This window comes from Ovis canadensis, chromosome 1 (assembly GCF_042477335.2).
Source record: "Ovis canadensis isolate MfBH-ARS-UI-01 breed Bighorn chromosome 1, ARS-UI_OviCan_v2, whole genome shotgun sequence".
Classification (NCBI taxonomy): domain Eukaryota; kingdom Metazoa; phylum Chordata; class Mammalia; order Artiodactyla; family Bovidae; genus Ovis; species Ovis canadensis.
Window position 1 is genome coordinate 4,002,629 of NC_091245.1, and position 22,668 is coordinate 4,025,296.

General features: G+C 52.7%; 1 protein-coding gene across 1 annotated transcript in view; it reads right to left on the minus strand.

Moving 5' to 3' along the window:
• Positions 1-3,035: 3,035 nt before the first annotated feature.
• Positions 3,036-22,668, minus strand: part of RAMP1 (receptor activity modifying protein 1) — a 42,167-nt gene continuing 22,534 nt past the window's right edge. Inside the window, exon 3 of the mRNA XM_069544040.1 lies at positions 3,036-3,629. Within this exon, the coding sequence (XP_069400141.1) occupies positions 3,374-3,629 (256 nt within the window). The 3' untranslated portion in view covers positions 3,036-3,373. The remainder of the gene's footprint in view (positions 3,630-22,668) is intronic.

The following is a 22,668-nucleotide window of genomic DNA, read 5'->3' on the forward strand; positions in this document are numbered from 1 at the left end:
TACTGTCTCCTGGAATTTGCTCAGATTCCTGTCCATTGAGTTGGTGGTGATGTTATCTAACCATCCCATCCTCTGCTGCCCTCTTCCATTAGCTAGGATAATTTTAAAGTAATGACTGTGTTTAGCGTTCACACCGTCTGTGCTTTGCAGGGGTGGTTCCTGAGGATGCTTCTCCGTGCCCCTTCATCACCAGAAGCGGGGCTGCCCTGGGCCCACTGATGGCTCTGGGACCCACTGGGGCTTTACCTTGAGGCCACACTTCACAGGGTCACTCCCAAGACAGGAGGTGGGTGGGTCAAGGCAGGCCTGCTCCTCAGGACTCCAAGGCACAGGTTTTGGTGTAGAGACCCCTGTGGCTTTGCCGACCCTTCTTAGATCACGTGGCATCTGGGACCTTCCCCAGCTCCTAGGTGCCGCCCTGACAGACAAATGCCTCATGGGGAATCAGGTCTGGGGTCTCAAGAAAACCAGGGCTAAGACATTCTGCTTAATCAACGCCTTACCCTTCAAGGAGGACCCCACCACCCTCCTCACTTTGTGGAGGAGGAGTTGGAGGCATGGAGCCCTAGGGTTAGTGGGGACAGTGAGGAGGCTGTCCTGAGGCTGAACTTGGCCTTCTCTGTCAGGGTTAATGTGATTATTTTTCACAGGCCATGATGACAGGAAATACACTTTCAAAGGTTTAAAAATAGATCCACAGTCGTTTTTCCAGAACACGTGACATTCTGACAACGAAATTAGGTGACAGCTTTCAGATTAGACCTTTCAGAGGAGAGTGCTTGGAAAACACATTCTTCTAATCGAGCCATCCTCTGACCTGTAGTGACCAGTCCCCGGCAGTCATTTTCTTCTAAGGGAAGATGGTCCTCAGGGGCTGCATAGGGCAACCTGAGGGACAAGCGGCCTGCCGTCCTGCAAAGGTTCCTTCCCTTGGTCAAAGCTGGAAAGTCTTATTAATCAGCTGGCTGTCAGTGGTGCGGACGTGAGTGGCCAATTAAGGATGAGCCAAGGCAGGAGAGGCCTTTCCACCAAGTGTGATCCTCTCCATACCCCTACCAGCCACCCCACACCCTCGCACCACCCCCACCCATCAGCCGCCCCACCCCAGACCTGACACCTCACCCCATCACCTGACACCTCCACCCCAGACCTCACACCTGACATCTCACACCTCACGCCATCACCTGACACCTCCACCCCAGACCTCACACCTGATCACCCCACACCTCACCCCATCACCTCACACCTTACATCTCACCCCATCACCTCACACCTCACACTCCAGACCTCACACCTCACCCCATCACCTGACACCTCCACCCCAGACCTCACACCTGACATCTCACACCTCACGCCATCACCTGACACCTCCACCCCAGACCTCACACCTGATCACCCCACACCTCACCCCATCACCTCACACCTTACATCTCACCCCATCACCTCACACCTCACACTCCAGACCTCACACCTCACCCCATCACCTCATACCCAATCACCTCACACCTCACATCCATCACTACCCACCCCAGACCTCACACCCCACCCCATCACCTCACACCCCAGATCTCAGACCTCATCTCACACCCCAGACCTCACACCTCACCCCATCACCTCACACCTCACACTCCAGACCTCACACCTCACCCCATCACCTCACACCCCAGACCTCACACCTCACCCCATCACCTCACACCCCAGACCTCACACCTCACCCCATCACCTGACACCTTACATCTCACCCCATCACCACACACCTCACACTCCAGACCTCACACCTCACCCCATCACCTCACACCCCAGACCTCACACCTTACCCCATCACCTCACACCTCACACCTGATCACCCCACACCTCACCCCATCACCTCACACCTTACATCTCACCCCATCACCACACACCTCACACTCCAGACCTCACACCTCACCCCATCACCTCACACCCCAGACCTCACACCTGACCCCATCACCTCACACCTCACACCCCAGATCCCACACCTCACCCCATCACCTCACACCTTACACCCCAGACCTCACACCTCACCTCGTCACCTCACACCTCAGACCTCACCCCATCACCTGACACCTCACACCCCAGATCTCACACCTCACCCCATCACCTCACACCCGATCACCTCACACCTCACGTCCATCACTACCCACCCCACATCTCACACCTCACCCCATCACCTCACACCCCAGACCTCACAGCTCACCCCACCCCACCCCTCACACCCCACACCCCTCCGGCCAGCAAAGCACGTGGGGAGAGGTGGGGCTTGTCCTTGAAGTCATCACAGCCCCAAAGCTGCCTCTGAAAGGCTCCCCAGGCAGAGGGGCTCCCTCCGGGAGGGCCGCCCGCTCTTCGGCGCCTCCCTCTGAGCCCGCCCTCTGCTCCGGTCCTTCCCTCCCCCGCCCCGCCTCTGGCTCCTTTGCTGGAGGCCGAGCATCACACCCCCACCCAGGCGACGGCGCCTCGTCTCCCCGCAGGGAGTCAAGGAGGGCCCCAGGGCTGGGAGTGTGGACTCAAGAGCCTGGAGGCCGTGGCAGTTCCTGGGCTGGAGGCACTGCGGCCGGCTGGGGCCGTGGGGACCCCGGAGGAGCAGGCTGAGCTCTGGGGACATCTGGGAGGGACGGTGCAGGGCACACCCTTTGGGTTTCCAGAACCTTCTAGAAGCCCGGTGGTAAGTGGGAGCCTGGGAAGCACGTGCTGCCGCAGCCTGAGGGGAGCAGAGGACGGCCGCTGTAAAGCCTGGGGGACAGAAGGGGCCTGGGGGCTGGCGAGCCTTCTTTGGGGAGGGGCCTCCGTGAACACCGAGCAGACCCGGCCCGGTCTGGGGTGGAGTCCCAGCTCACTGAGGTCCAGACAGTGTCTGGGGGCGAGCGGGGGTCACCAGGATGCGGGGCCTCGCCGTCACCCTCCCCCGCAGACGTCCCTGCGAGGGCCCCTCCTGTCAGAGAAAGTCCGGAGGGGCTGGAGTGTCTGCCCCCTCCACTCCCACTGGTCCACACCCAGAAAGAAGGACGCTGCCCGGATTCAAGGACGTCCTTTAATCGCAAATACGTCTCCACAGTCTGGCCACAGGCAGGAAGCGAGTGCGGTGGGGGTTATTGGGAGACAGCTCAGACCACCCCCAGCAAGACCAACAGCTGCGCCCGCACCCTCCCTGCCCCTGGGCTGCCTTCCCAGGCCAACGCCTGTGCTTCACCACTCTGGCTGGCATTCCAGGGTGAGCTCTTCTCAGTAGAAGAGAGGCTTGGGGGGGGTCCGCTCTGCCGTTGGGGCTCCAGAAGCCTTGGTCAGGCTGGGCCTCCATGCCCACCCTCCCACCCACTCTGCAGCTTCTGTGAGCAGGCAGCCCTCCCCCCGCGGCCTACACGATGCCCTCCGGGTGCTTGCTCCTCCAGACCACCAGCACCGTCACGAGCAGGGTCACCAGGATGGGGACCACGATGAAGGGGCAGAGGACGCTGCTGGGTGGGTCCTGCAAGGCCCTGCCCGAGACGGGGCAGTTTCTGAAGAAGCGCTGGTGGACGGCGAGGAAGAACTTGTCCACCTCCGCGTTTGGCCAGAAGCAGTCCAGTGTTTGCACCACGTGCCTGGTGCAGTTGGAGAGTTCCTTGTAGCTCCTGCAGGTGGAAAAGCAGGTGGTCAGGCCCTGGTGGGCAGAGGACCCAGGGGGGACTCGAGCTGGGGGCTCTCCACCCTACTCCCCACTGTGGTGAGCTCCGCCGAAGCCCAGGCCCCGAGGTGGTGACTGGTTCTAGAGACAAAGGTCCTGGAAGGCTCCTGGGTGTGTGTGTGGAGGGTGGTGGGAGTCGGGGAGGGAAGCGTGTGGCCAGACCCCAGGAGGCAAGCTGGAGCTAAGGGATTCTAGGAGCTACGATGTCACACCAAGGGCAGACTAGAAGGTGGACCAGCCAAGCATCTTCAGAAGGAAGTCTGGAAAAGTGAGCTTCAGCCCTTTGAGCCCCTTGCCGTCCCCATCACCCCGTGAAGACCACCCCAGCCTGGAAGCTCCCCAGCGGTCCACAGGACTTGTCGTGAGGTTTCCCACCCTACCTTCACCCCAACGCCTCATCTTCCCACCTCTCTGGAATTGTGCCATAGTGCTGTCACCCTTCACTCTGGTAGGTTATGCATTCTTTTTGCTTATTGAGTATAAACACCATAAGGATAGTGATGCTGTTTGTTCACCTCTGTAATCCCAGTGCCTAGAAGCGTCCCTGGTACACACCAAGAACCAATACATTTTGTTCTAATTATATGTAGGTCAGGAAGCAACAGTTAGAACTGGACATGGAACAGACTGGTTCCAAATAGGAAAAGGAGTACATCAAGGCTGGATATTGTCACCCTGCCTATTTAACTTATATGCAGAGTACATCATGAGAAATGCTAGGCTGGAAGAAGCACAAGCTGGAAACAAGATTGTCGGGAGAAATATCAATCACCTCAGATACGCAGATACCACCACCCTTATGGCAGAAAGTGAAGAGGAACTAAAGAGCCTCTTGATGAAAGTGAAAGAGGAGAGTGAAGAAGTTGGCTTAAAGCTCAACATTCAGAAAACTAAGATCATGGCATCCAGTCCCATCACTTCCTGGCAAATAGACGGGGTAACAGTGGAAACAGTGTCAGACTTTATTTTTTTGGGCTCCAAAATCACTGCAGATGGTGACTGCAGCCATGAAATTAAAAGACGCTTACTCCTTGGAAGAAAAGTTATGACCAACCTAGATAGTATATTCAAAAGCAGAGACATTATTTTGCCGACTAAGGTCCGTCTGGTCAAGGCTATGGTTTTCCAGTGGTCATGTATGGATGTAAGAGTTGGACTGTGAAGAAAGCTGAGCACCGAAGAACTGATGCTTTTGAACTGTGGTGTTGGAGAAGACTCTTGAGAGTCCCTTGGACTGCAAGGAGATCCAACCAGTCCATTCTGAAGGAGATCAGTCCTGGGATTTCTTTGGAGGGAATGATGCTAAAGCTGAAACTCCAGTACTCTGGCCATCTCATGCAAAGAGTTGACTCATTGGAAAAGACTCTGATGCTGGGAGGGATTGGGGGCAGGAGGAGAAGGGGACGACAGAGGATGAGATGGCTGGATGGCATCACTGACTTGATGGACGTGAGTCTGAGTGAACTCCGGGAGTTGGTGATGGACAGGGAGGCCTGGCGTGCTGCGATTCATGGGGTTGCAAAGAGTCAGACACGACTAAGAGACTGAACTGACTGACTGACTGATGCTAAAATATAAATAACATGAAATTTACCATTTCAACCGTTTTTAACTGCATAGTCCAATGGCATTAAGTATAGTGGCATTGTTGTGCAACCATCGCCACCATCCGTCTCCAGAACTATTTCATTCCCAAACAGAAAATCTGTCCCCATTAAACACACCTGTCTTCCCTCTAGTCTCTGGCAACTCCTGCCTTGTATCTCTGTGAAATCTGATGACTCCAGGTAGCTCACATAAGTGGGCTCATACACTCTTTGTCCTTTTGTGATTGGCTTATTTCACTGAACAGAATGTCCTTGAGGTTCATCCATGTTGTCGCATATGACAGGGTTCCCTTCCTTTTTAAGGCTGAATAATATACTGCTTGTACAGACTTCATTTTGCTTATCTGCTCATCGACGGGCATTTGGGTTGCTTCTGTGTTTTAACTGTTGTGACAAGTGCTGCTACTTTGAATATGGGCGTTCATGTAGCAGTTCATGTAGTTCAATTCTCTGTATTCAAGTCTCTGCTTTCAATTCTTTCAGCTGCATATTCAGAAGCCAGAAATTGCTGGATCATGTTATAAGTTTGTGTTTGATTTTTTGAGTCAATTTTTAAAAAATAAATGAAGATTCAATGTTGGGGAAATGAAAATGTTTCCAGAGGTATCACTTCTGCTTAGGATGGAAAAAGCAACACAGAGTGCTGATTCCTTTTGAACAACAACCAACAAAACTGAAGACACTACAAAGTCCTCGATGTTCTTGAGTCCATCAGAGAGCTGAGACTGCAAGTCAGCAATGTGACCTGAGCTTCAGAGGAGCAAGGCGGTGTGAGGAGGATGCAGCTGCTGTGCCAGCTGCATAATAATGAGCTGCCCAGGGTTCAGGGTGGGCTGGGGGGGTCAGTCCGGAATTCCTGGGGCCCCAGGTGCACTGGTGGTCCTGTGACTCTTTGCTCTTCCCCATGAGGCTCCAGGGGGAACACATAAGAAATGTTAGGGGCAGGCACGAACACCACACATTTCCCAAACCCTTCTCACATAAGCGCAACACCACTTTGGGCCCCTGAAGGATGAGAAAAGCTGATCCCAATGAACAGATTCTGCTGCTTTGAACATGGGAGTGCATTTACCTAGTCAAGTCTCTGTGGCTGCAGCTGAGCAGGACTGAAGCCCTCCCAGACCCTTAGCTCCAGGAAGCTAAGCCTTGAGCTGCTGAGAGAGGGATGGCACAGCCGTCAGCCCCAGGGCACAAGAAGACATACCATGGCTGGGAGAAGGGTAGGAAAAACTCTTTTCCCTTGGGAGGACAGTAGGAAATCATTCTGGACCTAGAAACCTGCATGATACCACACCTCTGGGGGAGGAGCAGGAATCTCCCACCCAAGCCCCCACAGATACAGGGCAGAGTCTGGCTGCCACAGGGAGGAGGTTGATGGTGTAGGGCTTTTCCAAGCTGAGATTGGACCAGGACAAGGGAATGTCTCTTCCTCTCTACCAAAATAAATCTGGCATAGACTAACAAGCAACAGTACTCTGCCACAGGGAGGGGTAGAGAGACTTACTCTGTGGCGCAGGTGTGCAGGGTGGGACACAGTCCACAGACAAAAATTCTCCAGCCCCGCCCTCAGCACAAGGCAATGGGGACCCTAAAGTTCTTCAGGTCTTTGAAGTCTATCATGCTCTGAAGGAAACCATAGCAACAACAAATCCCAGACCCAGCTCAACTCCTCACAAGATCAACTTAAATCCCATAATAACAGCCTGACACAAGAGGCTTACCTATTTCCACATGTAAATACTATTTGTCTCAATCTCTTCTCTTCTAAACATGCAAGTTCAGCATTCAATAAAACATTAGGACTTCTTGTCAAAAGATAAAACAATCAACAGACTCTGACTCAGAGATGACCCAGATATGGTACCTATCATACAGGGACTTAAAAATACTAATATGATATAGGATCTAGTTGAGAAAGTAGACAAGATGCACCAACAGAGAATTTCAGCAGAGATGGAACTGTAAGAAAGTCAAAGAGAAATGCGGGGGGAGGAAACACCACAGTATCAGAGAGTCCATCTTGATGAGGTCATCATCAGACTTGGCATCTGAGGAAAGGACTAGTGAACCTGAAGATGGGTGAATAGAAATTACCCAAGCTGAAACAAAAAGAAAAACATAGAGCATCTAACAGTTGTGATAAATTAAGAGCACTGTCAACGATGTCATCTCCAACTTGTAATTGGAATTCCAAAAGGAGAAGGAATGGGGCAGAAGAAACATTTAAGATATAATGGCTGAGAATTTTCCAAAAATAGTGAGATGAAAAACCATAAGCCCAAGAAGGCCAGAGACATCCCCCTCCCGCCCCCGCCACCAAGCAGAACAAAAAAGCAAAGTAACAGCAACAACAGCCACCTAGGTATTAAAGTCAATGGTGAAGAAAAAAAATCCAAGAAAAGAATCCTGGAGTCATTCAGGAAAAAAAAGAGACATCTACAGAGGAATGGGCGATGTGAACTACAGCAGACCTCTTACTGAGACTATGCAAGCCAGAAGACAATGGGTGGCAGTTTTCACGTACTAGGTGGGGATGAGGGGCGGGGTAGAGGGAAGGGCCGCAAACCCCTGTCTGCCCAGAATCCTTTACTCAGCAAAAATATTTGCAGTATGAGCTTTCAATAAAGACCTTTTCAGAAAAAAAGCTTATAGAGTTCATGGTCAGCAGACCTGTGCTACAAGAAATGTACAAAACGTGCTTTTCCTTATTTTAGGACAGGAAATGAGTACACAGAGCAGAAGCCATAAACCGACATTGAGGAGACACTCAGTCATGTATTGAACAGCCGAAGGGAAAAGGTTGGGGTCCTTCCAGCACCCAAGCACCCCTCTACCACTGCTTCTATCATACGGTCTCTCGATCGCTAGATCACTTTTTTTTTTTCTGCCCTGCTTGCCCTTTGGGCCATGACCCCACATGCACACAAGGCCTCCCTCAGTCCACAGGACCATCTAAATGGATGGAGTGGGCAGAAGTGGTGGAGGGTGTGCAGGAGCCATGCCCACAGGGGCGTGTGGTTTTTCTAAGAGAACAAGAACGCATGTTCCAAGTAGAAAATGGAAGTGGAAAAACCTACAGGAAGTCAGGACAGACTGGGTCTCATTGTGAAAAACTGAATTAGTACATGTCAGAAGCCTGGTACGAGGTAAGTGAAAGTGTGTCAGGGATCATTAAAAACCAAAGACCAGGCTTTTGAGCTTGTGGTTGGCCAACTACAGGGATTCATGTTACCACCTCTGGTTTGAATGGTTGTCTTCTTCCCCACCTCAGACCCATCAAATTGACGGGTAGTTTTAGGTGTGGTGCAGACACAGTGACACAGTCAGTCCTCAGTGTTGTCCCCTATGCTCTGCCTGAGGAATAGAGCTGGGATATCCCTTGAAGGAGGCATTGCCAGAATGAGAAGAACCCCTGACCCAGGAAACTGTGGCACCAGGGACCACAGACCGGGCACATGCTGAGGCTGAGCCAGTGGTGGGCCATCCTGGAGCCAAGCACTTTCTCCTTGAAATATCCTTCCAGTCTGCAAAGCCAACCCCTCCACCCCCGTCTAAAAATATCCCTCATGTGGAGTTGGCTGCCCACTTCATCCTGTTTATTTATACAGAAGTGACAGCTGAAACTCTCAATAAATATTGTGAGCTCTGTCAGCAAGGATGTGATACAAGAATTCCCTCCAGAGTACAGACATTCTTCTGTTCAAAAGAACATTGTACTGACTGAAGGGGCCAAAATAATCATGAGGAAATATTCTTGCTTTAACCCTCTATTTTCAGTTCTCATGTAATGGAATCATTTTCCTTTTTTGGCCAAGACACTCTATTCTGGGCCTCCATGTGAACTTGGCTTGGAATGTTCCTGAACAGTGTGGTGGGAGTTTCCAGTATGTCTGGGTCCCACCAAGTCCAGGCTCCTGGCACTGCACTTGACGATTATTTGCTTGTTGACAAGAAGGTGCCCGCTGCTGCCCACAGGGAACTTGTCTGCTCTGGGGACACCAACCAGCTTCAGGACTGACTGGTCCCAATTGTAGAGCATCTGAGTATGGGCCCTAGTGCCCTGCAAAACTGGGTTCAAATCCAGCTCCATCTGTTATGCTGAGTGATCCCGGGGCCTCATCTCTCCCATCCAAGCCTTATTGTTGTTGTTCAGTTGCTAAGTCATATCCGACTCTTTGTGACCCCATAGACTGCAGCACGCCAGGCTTCCCTGTCCATCACCAACTCCCAGAGCTTGCTCAAACTCATGTCTATTGAGTCGGTGATGCCATCCAACCATCTCATCCTCTGTCATCCCCTTCTCCTCCTGCCCTCAATCTTTCCCAGCATCAGGGTCTTTTCCAATGAGTCAGTTCTTCCCATCAGGAGGCCAAAGTATTGGAGCTTCAGCATCAGTCCTTCCAATGAATATTCAGGGTTGATTCCTTTAGGATTGAGTGGTTTCATCTCCTTGTAGTCCAAGGGACTCTCAAGAGTCTTCTCCAGCCTTGGTCATCCAAGCCTTGGTCTCCTTATAGTCAATGAAGAGACAGGTCCTGACCTGGCAGGGTTATTGGGCAGATCAAATTAAACAAGGTCAAGGACCTGGTGTACAGCAGGTGCCCAGTAAGTGGACGACTTCCAGACAACTGGTGTGTGGTCCCTGAAGGGTACATTTCTTGTTCTATAAACTCGGGTAAATGTTGACCAGGCAGTGTGTGTCTAAGTCTTCAGAATATCTGAGGAGGAACCATTAGTTTGGTTCCCTTTCTCTGGACCAGTATTGGACTCCATCTCCCCAGGACAGTTCACAGCCTGGTGGCTTCCAGCAGCTTTAAATACCTGATGGTTGTAGGGGAGGTGGCACCACCTGGCACCCTGGCAGCTGGGGCACATGAAGGAGACTGGGGCCCACTTGAGGCCAGCCTGGGGAGCCTGTCTAAATGTTAGACTGACATGCTGGTGTTCAGTCACCAAGCCCTGTCCGACTCTTGGAGACGCCATGGACTGCAGCACACCAGCCTTCCCTGTCCTTCACTCTCTCCCGGAACTTGCTCAGATTCATGTCTATCGAGTTGGTGATGCCATCCAACCGTCTCATCCTCTGTTGTCCTGGTCTCCTCTTGCTCAGTCTTTCCCAGCATCACGGTTTTTTTTTTTTTTCCCCCAGACTGATGTGGGGGTGGTTAGATAGATAGGGAGGTGTATGGGTGAGTCCAAGACACAAAGGGGGATACTCATTCAGCTTTTGGCTGAATAGTTCTAGAAATACAAATGGCTAACAAGCATCTGGGAAAAAAAATTGTTTAACCTCACTTTTAAGGAAGAAAGAAGCAAACATCCAAACAGAACTCATTTTCAGAATGAGGATGTGCAGTGCTGGTGAAGGTACAGTGAAATGAAGCAGGTGCTTGTAGCTTTACTAGTAGAAGATAAACTAGTCAAAGCTTCCTGAAAAGCTATTTGGCAACTATGTCTGGAGAACTTCGAAGTCATGGATACCCTTTGATTCAGGAATTCTATTCCTGGGAATTTTCCTAAATTAATAATATCAAATGTAGACCAAAGTCATGTAAGAAGATGTTCCCTACAGATTTTTAATTTCGAAAAAGAGCAAACAATAGGACAGTGACCAAAGTTGCTTACAAGAGCCTCTGCTAAGTAGCTATAAAAAGATATTCAGGAAGGAAATATTTCTGTTAAAATGTTAAACAGAAGAAGCTGTTGAGACCAAAGGATACAGACAGTGTGGTTTCAGCATAAAGTGGTCCATGCAGGAGGGGAAGACCCCAGGACGTTAGGAGGCCGTTGTCATCCCTAGAGGGTGGTGGACTTTTATTCTCCTATCTCTGCTTTCGGAGGGATTTTTTCACGTTTTCTCTACAGGTACATATTATTTTTATAATTGTATGTTTTAAAAGGCCTGTAGAAAGCCGGACACTCAAGCCCTCTGCATTTGCAGCCGTGGGGAGCACGTCTCCTTAGCCTTCGGCGCAGGGAACGCTCTGAATCCCAAGCAGCTGGGAGGACTGAGTGTGACCCGGCAGCCGGGCTGGCGGGGTGTGGGGGGCCCGGGCACCCTCAGCCCTGCTGCCGGCTGGTGGCACCTTGCTGGGGGCGTGGCCGCTCCACGTCTGGCACCGCCCAGGGCTCAGAGGGGCTGCTCCTCCTCAGTCCTACAGACCCCCGCCCCGCCCAGCAGGCCCGCAGCCTGCGGCCTTCCTTCCGTCCACCGCCTAACCTCTGTCTCACTTGGGTGGGGTTAACCACGGCCCTGGGACCACCTTGGGGACGCCCCCTCTCCCACCCTCTGCCCCCGAGGCCGCTCCGGGGTGGGGTGGGATGGAGCTCTGGGACCCCCCTTCTCCCTCCCCGGTGGGGGGCGGGAAGCTCTGCTCCGCACTGTAGTGGGAGGGGGGGCGGACTCCTCAGAGAGATACAAGGCTGTGGCAATTCGGGGTGAGGCCGGCCAGAGGGCCCTCGCTTCCTCTCGGGTTGAGGATGAGATGCCCAGTCTCCGACGGGCGTCCGCACCTGGGGGCTGGGAGGGCCCCGAGGGCAGGACCCCCTTTGGCATCCATCCCCCGCCGGCTCCCCGCCCCAGGTGTCCAAGGACCCCGCGCTCCCTGGACCCTTCTTGCCGGAAGGACGAGGCCACCAGATGGCGCCCCCTCCTCGGGGACCGCCTCTCCTTGGTCCCTCCTCCCCTGACCTCTTCCCCAGAGACCCCCTCCCTCGCGGTCAGCACCCCCCTCCCCGCCCCGTCTCTCCCTCGGGGCTCTCTGTCTTCTCGCTCCATCTGCGGCCTGCCTCATCTGACCGCGCCCTTCCCGCCCGTGAGGGTCCTCCGCGCTCTGCGGCGCTCCTTCACTCCTCTCCCGGGCCCTGGGGCTGCAACCCAACACCCCTGACATCCTCACCCCCATCTGAAGCCTTGGTCCTGGGCACAGCAGGCTGTCCGCGCACCTGACTCTCGGGGTGCCCCCGGCCTAGCCCCATCTCTCATTCCTGGCTAGGAAGCCTTGTCCTCTCTGAGTTGCCTTGGGTCCCCCCATTTCCAGGGGTTCCCTTCCCCCCTGCAGCCCCGTCACTGTGACCAGCTTTCATTTCTCTGCACTGATCGTGGGCCAGGGGTGTGGGCATCTCTGTGCCTCTTCTCCTCCCCCTACTCAACTTAGCAGTTCAGTCACTCAGTCGTGTCCAACTCTTTGCGACCCCATGGACTGCAACATGCCAGGCTTCCCTGTCCATCACCAACTCCCGGAGCTTGCTCAAACTCATGTCCGTGGCATCGGTAATGCCATCCAACCATCTCTTCCTCTGCTGTCCCCTTCTCCTCCCGCCTTCAGTCTTTCCCAGCATCAGGGTCTTTTCCAATGAGTCAAAGGCATCAGGTAGCCAAAGGATTGGAGTTTGAATATTCAGGACTGATTTCCTTTAGGATGGACTGGTCGGACCTCCTTGCTGTCCAAAGGCAGCCATCATCTTCCTCCTCCACTTTCCTCTCTTCCGCAGCTTGGGCCCTGCCCACCATGGGCTCTTGGGGCCGGAGCCCTGGCCGCTGCACTCTCCAGCCTCAGCCCACTGCCCAGCCAGCTAGTACCTTCAATGCTCTCCGCCCTCTCCCCGTACCTGCGCTGCACTCCAAAGCTCCCGCGCAGGCCCCACCTCTCCACTCTCAACTGTCCCCCTCCCTCTCCCTCTGGCCACCCTGCCTGGCTGGTGCTCCTGCCTCAGGAGCTTTGCAAGTGCTGCGCTTTCTATGTGGAAGGCCGTTCACTCGGTGGTCACAAGACTAGCATCTGCATGTCCCTCAGATGTCACTTCCTCAAACAGGCCTTTTTTCTGATGCTTCAACTCGTTAGGATCCCCAGCAAAGTAGGGTTTTCCTTCACAGCTGTGTCCTTCTTCGTATCTGAACTTTTAACTTGGGATCGTTCACTCACTGTTGGTTTTGGTGACTAGACTGCAAACACCAGGAGGGCAGGGAGAGTGTAGGGAAAAACAAAGCCCCAGTCATCCTGTTCACAGCAGTCATCTCAAAGGCAAGAGAAACAAAAGCAGAAGGAAAAGAAAGGGACAGATCTGCCTGGAGACATGAGAGGATGGCGGGGGCGATGGAGCACGATCCAGCGCGGAAGACGGTAACCTGGTAACCCGGTAACCTGGTAACCCGGTAACCTGGTAACCGGGAAGAGAGGGGCGTTCACACAGAGAAGGGCGTTGTCACAGGTCCGCAGGGTCCAGACAGCCTACTGCTATGAATAATCATGACAGACTCTTCTTGGGGGGGCTGTAACACACCTCTCCAGGTTCAGTGAATAGTAACTAGCATAAAAATGAAAAATAAATTTAATAAACCTGATTTCAGTGACGATATGAGGAAGTTTCTATCCTGCAAAGAATCAACAAGCTTTTTAAAAGTCCCAGGATCCTATTTAGGCCGCAAAGGAAAACTTGATAAATTCTCAAAGTGGAGATTTTAAGTCTTTGACTACAATATCAGAAACTAGAAATTAGTAAGAAAAGGATGAAAAAAAAAAGAACCCCTAGAAATGAAAGATCACTCATATAATTTCAGGGCCAAATGGGATTTAAAAATTCAATTATAGGTTGTTAAGAAAAACTGATGGCAACATTGCATGTAAAAATTAATGGAATCAAGGCAAAACTGAATTTTGAGGAAAGTCTGCAGTTGTAATTTATCTTATTATTACTAAAAATAAATGAAAATGAATGAGGTAAAAATCCAAATCAAGACATTTAAATAAAGAAACACAAAATAGATTTCTCCAAAGGGCAAATAGTTTAAATGCATTACTAACTATTGAAAACCAGTATTTATTGATATTTTTAAAAAACATAAAAATGAATAAGTAGATTCAGCAGTTGATTCTTTAGAAAAATGGCTACACTGAAATGATCACATTTGTGGATAATCCAGAAAAAAAGCAGAGAAAACACCAACATACAAAACCACAGTTAAAAGATTAGAAAAAGGATGAGCTGCTAAGCTGCTAAGTCACTTCAGTCGTGTCCAACTCTGTGCGACCTCATAGATGGCAGCCCACCAGGCTCCCCCGTCCCTGGGATTCTCCAGGCAAGAACACTGGAGTGGGTTGCCATTTCCTTCTCCAATGCATGAAAGTGAAAAGTGAAAGGGAAGTCGCTCGCTAGCATGCAAAACATGTACGTTAAAAATTGGTAAGTCTTTGATGAATGGGACTGCTTTGGGGGAGATTATAAATGATGGGATCTTGACTTATAAAGCAGAAAATCTGAGAGGAAAAAAGAAAAAAATTGCTAAAGAACTACTTTGACAAAAGGTGCTAGACTCAGGCAATTCTTTCAGATTCTTAAGGTCACAGAAAAAGATGTCAAACTTCTCAGTTCTTTGAAAAAGTTAACAAAACCCTGATCCCAAACCTCTTAAGATGGTCCGCCCACGTGCCTGGGAACAGCAGGCTCATGCAACAGATGGTTACTTTCACTTATAAATAGACACAGATGTCCTTTTTCAAACACTAGCAATTTTAAGCTAGCTGTATAGAATAAAGTGGGTTTTATTTCAGGAAGGCTTCAGTGCTATTACTATAAAATCATACTTCAATTTGTCAAAGGAAAGCAGCAGTCATTTTGATACATGTTGCAAAGGCATTTGATAAAACTGAACATTCATTTCTGATTTTTTAAAAAGCCCAACTTTGTAAAGCACAAACAAGTTCTTAATGTGATTTAAAAAAAAATCTCTCAAAAGAATAGCAAACATCACATTTGCTATTGGGGCATTTTCATCACAGTTGGGAACCCGTTTATGTTTTAGGTGGCCAGGGCTGCCTTTCCCCCCGGTGGTTTCCACCGTCGCTCCTACCCACGGTTTCATAGTCACTGCAGGACCTTTCCAAAATTGGGAGGGGCTGACAGCTCACCAGGCCACTTCCTCTGGTGGCAGAAAGCCATGGGCTGGCCCTTCCTACGTCAGGCTCCAGGCTTGGAGCCAGTGTGCCAGGCCAGCTCATCTCTGCCAAGGGTCTCCGACCACAGACAGGAGGGGCCGAGTGGTCCTCAGGGGGGATAGTCAAGCCCCCCTGGGGGACTGTTCCCTGGACCCACAGTGCCTGGAGGCTGCACAGGACAGGGCATCTTTTGTTTTTCTTGATGCTGCAGGGAGCATATAACGAAGTCCTGCTGATGGTTGGATTGAAAACATTTCACTTCAAACTCTGGAGTCACCTGCAAACATGCAAACGTGTGCTGGGCTGGTGGGACCCGAGCCAGCAGTGTACCTGGGCTCACCTGGACCCCAAGGGCTTGCTATGCGGGTGGGGGGCAGGTGGATACCATACTGCAAAGCCCTCCCTAAACTGGGGAGATCAGAGAGATTCCAGCCAGCTGGAAAAATCCACTGAGACCAAGTGATAGGAGTCTTCATGCATTTCTGCCGGCCTAGGGCTGACCCACAGGACACCTCGTCAGGAGCGCTTTGCAGTCAGCATGACCACGCTGTGCAAATGCACTCTTGCGGGTGTTCCCTAGGTTCCCACCACAGTGGGTCTCTGTCTGCGGTAGAACAAGGGCTCCTGATGTCTGGGCAAACCCGTCTTCCCTGGGAGCACTGGGAACCGCAAGCTCCATGTCTGTCCGGGAATGACACACGCTAGGAAGCGCCCCCTAATACTCCCGGGTCAGTAAATAAACAAAAGACAGTGAGACAGGCTTCATATCAAACCTGAATGGCAGAGGTCAGTTCCAGCTCCCATTTGCACAAGACCAGCTCCCTGGCTAAACAGTACGTCCCAGACTACCAGCAGTTGCTGAGCGAGGTGGACAAGTGCCATTCTTCTAGGAAAATGAAAATGACGTGAATAAAGGCGAGAGAAAAGAATCTTGGAAGGAGGGCTGTTCAAGGTAAGAAGAGGAAGAAAAGTGGAAAGAGGCTGGTGTTTTCTCTGTCCCTCAGGAGACACCCCAGCCCATCTGGAGGTTCCATCACCTAGACAGCAAAGGAAGCCAGGTGGCTGGGGAGACTGCGGGGCTCCGCCCTCTTGGACAAGCCCTCTCGGGCCCCATTCTCACCATCCCCTCCCACCCTGGGGCCTCTGGCTTCAGCTCCTCTGTCTTTTGCTTTTTCGTTCTCTCTTCTGGCCTGGAGCCAGCCTGGCTGTCCCGCCCCTGAGACAGTCCACCAAGGTAAATGCCAGCAGTGTTCTGGGGTCCATGGAGCTTGGGGGACGCTGCACAGAGGGCTGCCCAGCTCAGTACAGACAGGCGCTGAGTCCCCAGGATCTCCTCCTGCCTGCCCACCTAGAGCCTCTTGCAGACACAGGGGAGGGGACTTTCAGGAAATTCTGAGCCTGTTTCTTCTCACGTGGTCTTGTTTCCAGCTGCCTCTCAGGACCCACTTAGGAACGACCCACTCAGTGACACTCAGGCTGGATTTTGCATCTCCTGTTCCAGAGGAAGTGGTTCTCCCAGCCCTGGTCCACAGCAGGGACGGTGGAGGGGACCCTTTGTTCAATGCCCCCAGCCCCCTCGCCACCTGCCTGCTGACATTCCTGTCTCCAGCTCAGTACTTCGGGGATACACCCCTAGGCACGACCTCCGGGCCCTGGGACCCGCGTGTCTCCTCCGCCCCTGCAGGTGCTGCAGCCGCCCATGTGCTGTCTGTCCACCCAGGATGTGACCTCAGGTTCCCTGCTGTACCCCAGGCCCGGCCCGGGGCACAGCTCGCCCTGTGGAGGAGGCTGACATGTCTGCGACTCCAGGAGCCACTCAGAGCCCTTGTTCCCTAAGCCTGGGCTGGGAGGAAAGGAGCACTGGGGGGGCACCGTCCCTTCAGCCTGGGCTGTCTGGGACCCCAGTGTGGGCAGAGGAGCCCTGGGGACAGCTGGGGTCCCCACCTGCATATGGGCTCTGCAGCGGGGGTCCCAGGCCCCCGGTACACACACCTCTCAGGAGCACAGGCCGCAGTCTTTGCACTCAGAGCTGTCAGTGTATCAGCCCCCTGCTCAGACCCCGTAAGCTGGAGGTGCACCTCGAGGAATCATGGGGGACACCCTGAGCTGAGTCTTCACTCGGCATCCAGGCTGGTTGCGGCCGCCTGGAAGCACGGTGTGCAGCACTTGGGGGCTGGGCTGTGGGTGGGGGGCCCTGGGTGGGCTTGCAAGGGTGCCCCCTCCTCCAGGCAGGGCATGGGGCTTGGGAAGCCAGATTTCCGCTTCTGCCTCAGCCAGCTGCCCTGTGAAGCTGCTGTGTGTCCTCAGGCAAGAGGCTCAGGGTCTCTGAGCTGTGGGATCCAACTGGGCAGAAGGCCCAGGGCTGAGATAGCCGCCAGGAAGCCAGTGCATGTGGGGCGGTCCCCACTTCCCAACCCCCACTGGGAAAAGCGCCCAACCAAGGTGACGCTAGTAAAGTGATGCTCAAAATTCTCCAAGCCAGGCTTCAGCAATATGTGAACCGTGAAGTTCCAGATGTTCAAGCTGGTTTTAGAAAAGGCAGAGGAACCAGAGATCAAATTGCCAACATTGCTGGATCATCGAAAAAGCAAGAGAGTTTGAGAAAAACATATATTTCTGCTTTATTGACTATGCCAAAGCCTTTGACTGTGCGGATCATCACAAACTCTGGAAAATTCTGAAAGAGATGGGAATACCAGACCACCTGACCTGCCTCCTGAGAAATCTGTATGCAGGTCAGGAAACAACAGTTAGGACTGGACATGGAACAACAGACTGTTTCCAAATAGGGAAAGGAGGTCATAAAGGCTGGATATTGTCACCCTGCCTATTTAACTTATATGCAGAGTACATCATGAGAAATGCTGGGCTGGAAGAAGCACAAACTGGAATCAGGATTGCTGGGAGAAATATCAATAACCTCAGATATGCAGATGACACCACCCTTATGGCAGAAAGTGAAGAGGAACTAAAAAGCCTCTTGATGAAAGTGGAAGAGGAGAGTGAAAAAGTTGGCTTAAAGCTCAACATTCAGAAAACGAAGATCATGGCATCTGGTCCCATCACTTCATGGCAAATAGATGGGGAAACAGTGTCAGACTTTATTTTTGGGGGCTCCAAAATTACTGCAGATGGTGACTGCAGCCATGAAATTAGAAGATGCTTACTCCTTGGAAGGAAAATTATGACCAACCTAGACAGCATATTATAAAACAGAGACATTACTTTGCCAAAAAGGTCCGTCTAGTCAAGGCTATGGTTTTTCCAGTGGTCATGTATGGGTGTGAGAGTTGGACCACAAGGAAGGCTGAGCACGGAAGAATTGATGCTTTTGCACTGTGGTGTTGGAGAAGACTCTTGAGACTTGGACTGCAAGGAGATCCAACCAGTCCATCCTAAAGGAGATCAGTTCTGAGTGTTCATTGGAAGGACTGATGTTGAAGCTGAAACTCCAATACTCTGGCCACCTGATGCGAAGAACTGACTCACTGGAGAAGACCCTGATGCTGGGAAAGATTGGGGGCAGGAGGAGAAGGGGATGACAGAGGATGAGATGGTTGGATGGCATCACCGACTTGATGGACATGAGTTTGAGCAAACTCCGGGAGTTGGTGATGGACAGGGAGGCCTGGTGTGCTGCGGTCCATGGGGTTGCGAAGAGTTGGACACAACTGAGCGGCTGAACTGAAGTGAAGGTGACTGCTCTCAACTGAGAAGGTCACCGTTTTCCTGTTTCTGGAAGATGTCCACAGAGTTTGGGGGACAACCCCGAGCTTTGCTACCACGCCAGCTCTCAACCCCACCCTGGTGTCCTGAGCGTGGCACTGGTCAGGCCACATGGCCTCTGCTCCCTCTCCAGGCTCTGCAGACAGAGCGCCCCCTTGCCCACCCCCAGGCTTCATCAGCAGAGCCCAGCCTGTGAGATGCACTCACACAGAGGAGCAGGAGGGCCCAGAGGGGACAGAGGGGCTGCTGGGTGCCATGTGGGGAGACTGGGCTTCAGGGACCCAAGGCTGCAGAGACCGAGGGGGGCAGGCACCCACCTCTTCGGACACCCTGCGGCAGGTGGGGCTGGTCTGATGTCCACAAGGGGGTCTGGGCTCCTGCTTGGAGCACTTGCGCACCGGGCCCTGGGGCAGGATAGGCCCAGTCTCGCCCCCTGGGCGATGGACACCCTGTAACTAGGAGGGAGCTGTGGGCACACAGAATGGGGACTCGCTTAGGCTGGGGTGCACGGCCTGCACACCCTGAAGCTGGCTATGACCTCCGAGCGGACACGCCTCATCCCTGTGACAGCGAAACCCTCTGCTGTTCAGAGGACAGGACACACTGAGGCCATTCACACGGCACCCAGACTCCACCCCGCCTTGCAGACCAGGGAGCTAGCTGGGCAGGTGACTGAGCGCGTGGCCCCAGGGGCCAGTGAGGGGGCTGGCCCAGGGGTCTGACTTGGGGTCTGCTTGCCTCCTCCATGTAGACTGCTAACCCCCCTGGGGAGGGGCTCCCCCACCGGCCCTCTTCCATGGGCTTTGCTCCGGGCAGGAAGAAGTCTGGGCCCCTCTGCCCCGGCTGGGAGGAGTCCATCCCTGGCTCCGAAAGCAGCCACTCTGGCACCAGACACCAGCTGGGCGCTGCCAGGCTGGGCTCCCCATGGGCAGCAGGGCACGCCACCTCCTCAAGATCAGGCCACGGCAGGACCCAGCTCGGGGGTCTGTGGTGCAAGGAGGGAGGCTCCAGTTTCCAAACGCAGGGGGTGTCTTCTGAGGGCCGGGCAGGTGGGGTGTGACTGTGCCCACAGCGCTTGGCCCTGGGTCTGAGGACACCGGGAGCAGTGCCCACGGGGGCCAAGCCAGTGGGACCCCTCTGACCTGCTGCCACCCTTGGATCTCCCGGGACTACTGCGTGGACAGCCAGGTCCAGTGGGGTGAAGTGCCCGGCCAGCCGCACCCAGCCTGCTGGGGTCCAGGGCCCTGCCCTTGCCAGGACACGGGTGAACATGCCTGTCTGAGCCCAGGATTAAGCAGGACTGCCAGGGCGCTATATTTGGACTCTAACAGCCCTCGGAAAGCCACGCTGGCAGCTGGAGGGACGGGATTTCCCCTCCAGGCCCTGTGGCACCGCCCCTGGGCCTGGTGGCCCTTTGTCTCCCTGATGCCACTGGATTCTCCTGAGACCCCTGAGAGCTTCCCAAAGCCTTGACGGGCTACCCTCCCCTCCTCAGTAAGGGCCCCCAGCATGAGCTCACCCCCAACCACATGTCCCGCCAGCTGCCCGTGCCCAGCTGGTCCCCTCCTGGCTGGCCCATCTTATCCGGAGCTCAAGGCAACACCGAGGGTGGGGGCAGGGTCGCAGAACATTCTGCACCACGGGATAGTGACCAGCGGTGGGCTTTGAGAATTGAGGCTCCATGCTTCTTCCTTTAAAATGGGTACAGTGGCCCCAGGCTCCCCGTAAGGGGGCATGAGTCCCACACCTTGCCCCGCAGGAGGCAGTCATGAGGCTAAGAAGCCCTCACTGAGATGCCCACCCCACCCTGCCAAGGCACCTGGCTGCCCCTGACCCGCTGGCCTGGTGATACTATTCCACCACCCTGGGAACATGTGCCCGTGCAGGAGGGCAAGTCCCCCCAGCAAGGCAGAAGCTCCCAGTCATCCTCAGGGGCATCTCCATGGCCCCAGATCACCCTGGGACACAAGCCTGGACCATGAGCACCCGGAGGACGGAGACACAGGGAAATAGGTGTCATGGGGAACCTGCAGACCCACCTGGCTTCCAGGAGAGGGGTCTCAAACCTCCCCTACCTGCTCTGGGACCGAGTGGGGAGGGGTGTCATGCACTGGTGCTCCCCATCAGCTCAGGTCCCCAGCAGTCTGGGCTGCCAGGGTCTGAGGACATGTGTCTTGGGAGCTGCCCCCAGGCAGCCGTGATGCAGCCACTAGGCTCCAGGCCCCTGTCCTGCCTGCCCGGCTCCTCTGCTGTCTCTTTCTGGTCCCCTGGCTCTAGGAACCCACGAACCTCTGAGCCAGACAAAAGCAGCTCATATTTAAAAGACAAAGCGAAATCTCGTCTGCTTTCTCTGAAACCACGATGGAGAGCCAGAGACAATGGGACAACAGGCAGCTGCGTGAGCTTCATGCTCACGAACTATATGAACAAGGCTGCTCGTCACAGACTTACTATCCTGTCAGGCTGCCACGCAAGCACAAAGGCCGCAAAAAGCTCCTCGGAAATTTTTGAATTCTGAGAATGTACTAATCACATGGCTTAGTTCTAGAATCTACTTCAAACAGTTGCCTGAATTGAAAACACGTAAAAAGGAATGATGATGTTAAAACCAGTCAGACATGTTTGAATTAATGGCCTGTCTGCACAGATTAAGTAACCAAGAGCCCTATCAGATCAATAGTTATTGCCGATAAAAGAACAGAGAGTACAAAATAAAATCAAAATAGAAGGCAGAAAGAAAGACGTAAGTTTTAGAACATTCTATACCATCTGAGCCACCAGAGAAGCCCTTTAGAACATTAGCTGAAATCAATGAAGAGAGGCAGAGAGGCAGAGATAGGTAGATAAGCGTACAGATAGACGGATAGAAGGATACCTAGGTAGGTAGGTAGGTAGGTAGAGTGAGACAGATAAAGACAGGCGCGCAGGGGCAGATAGTAGATGCAATGATAGATACGTAGATGGATGGATGGATGGATGGAAAGAGATAGATGCAGAGAGAGATAAGGAGGGAGCCAGAACACCAGAGTTCGGAATGCAGAGTTCCAAAGAACTGCAAGGACAGATAAGAGAGCCTTCCTCAGTGATCAGTGCAAACAGAGGAAAACAATAGAATGGAAAAGACTAGAGATCTCTTCAAGAAAATTAGAGACACCAAGGGAACATTTCATGTAAAGATGGGCTCAATAAAGTATAGAAATGGTATGGACCTAACAGAAGCAGAAGATACTAAGAAGAGGTGGCAAGAATACACAGAAGAACTCTACAAAAAAGATCTTTATGACCCAGATAATCATCTAGAGCCAGACATCCTGAAATGCAAAGTCAAGTGGGGCTTAGGAAGCATCACTACGAACAAAGCTAGTGGAGGTGATGGAATTCCAGTGGAGCTATTTCAAATCCTAAATGATGATGCTGTGAAAGTGCTGCACTCAATATGTCAGCAAATTTGGAAAACTCAGCAGTGGCCACAGGACTGGAAAAGATTGCTTTTCATTCTAATCCCAAAGAAAGGCAATGCCAAAGAATGCTCAAACTACTGAACAATTGCACTCATCTCACACGCTAGCAAAGCAATGCTCAAAACTCTCCAAGCCCGGCTTCAACAGTAGGTGAACCATGAAATTTCAGATGTTCAAGCTAGATTTAGAAAAGGCAGAGGAACCATAGAATAAATTGCCAACATTCATTGGATCATGGAAAAAGCAAGAGAGTTTCA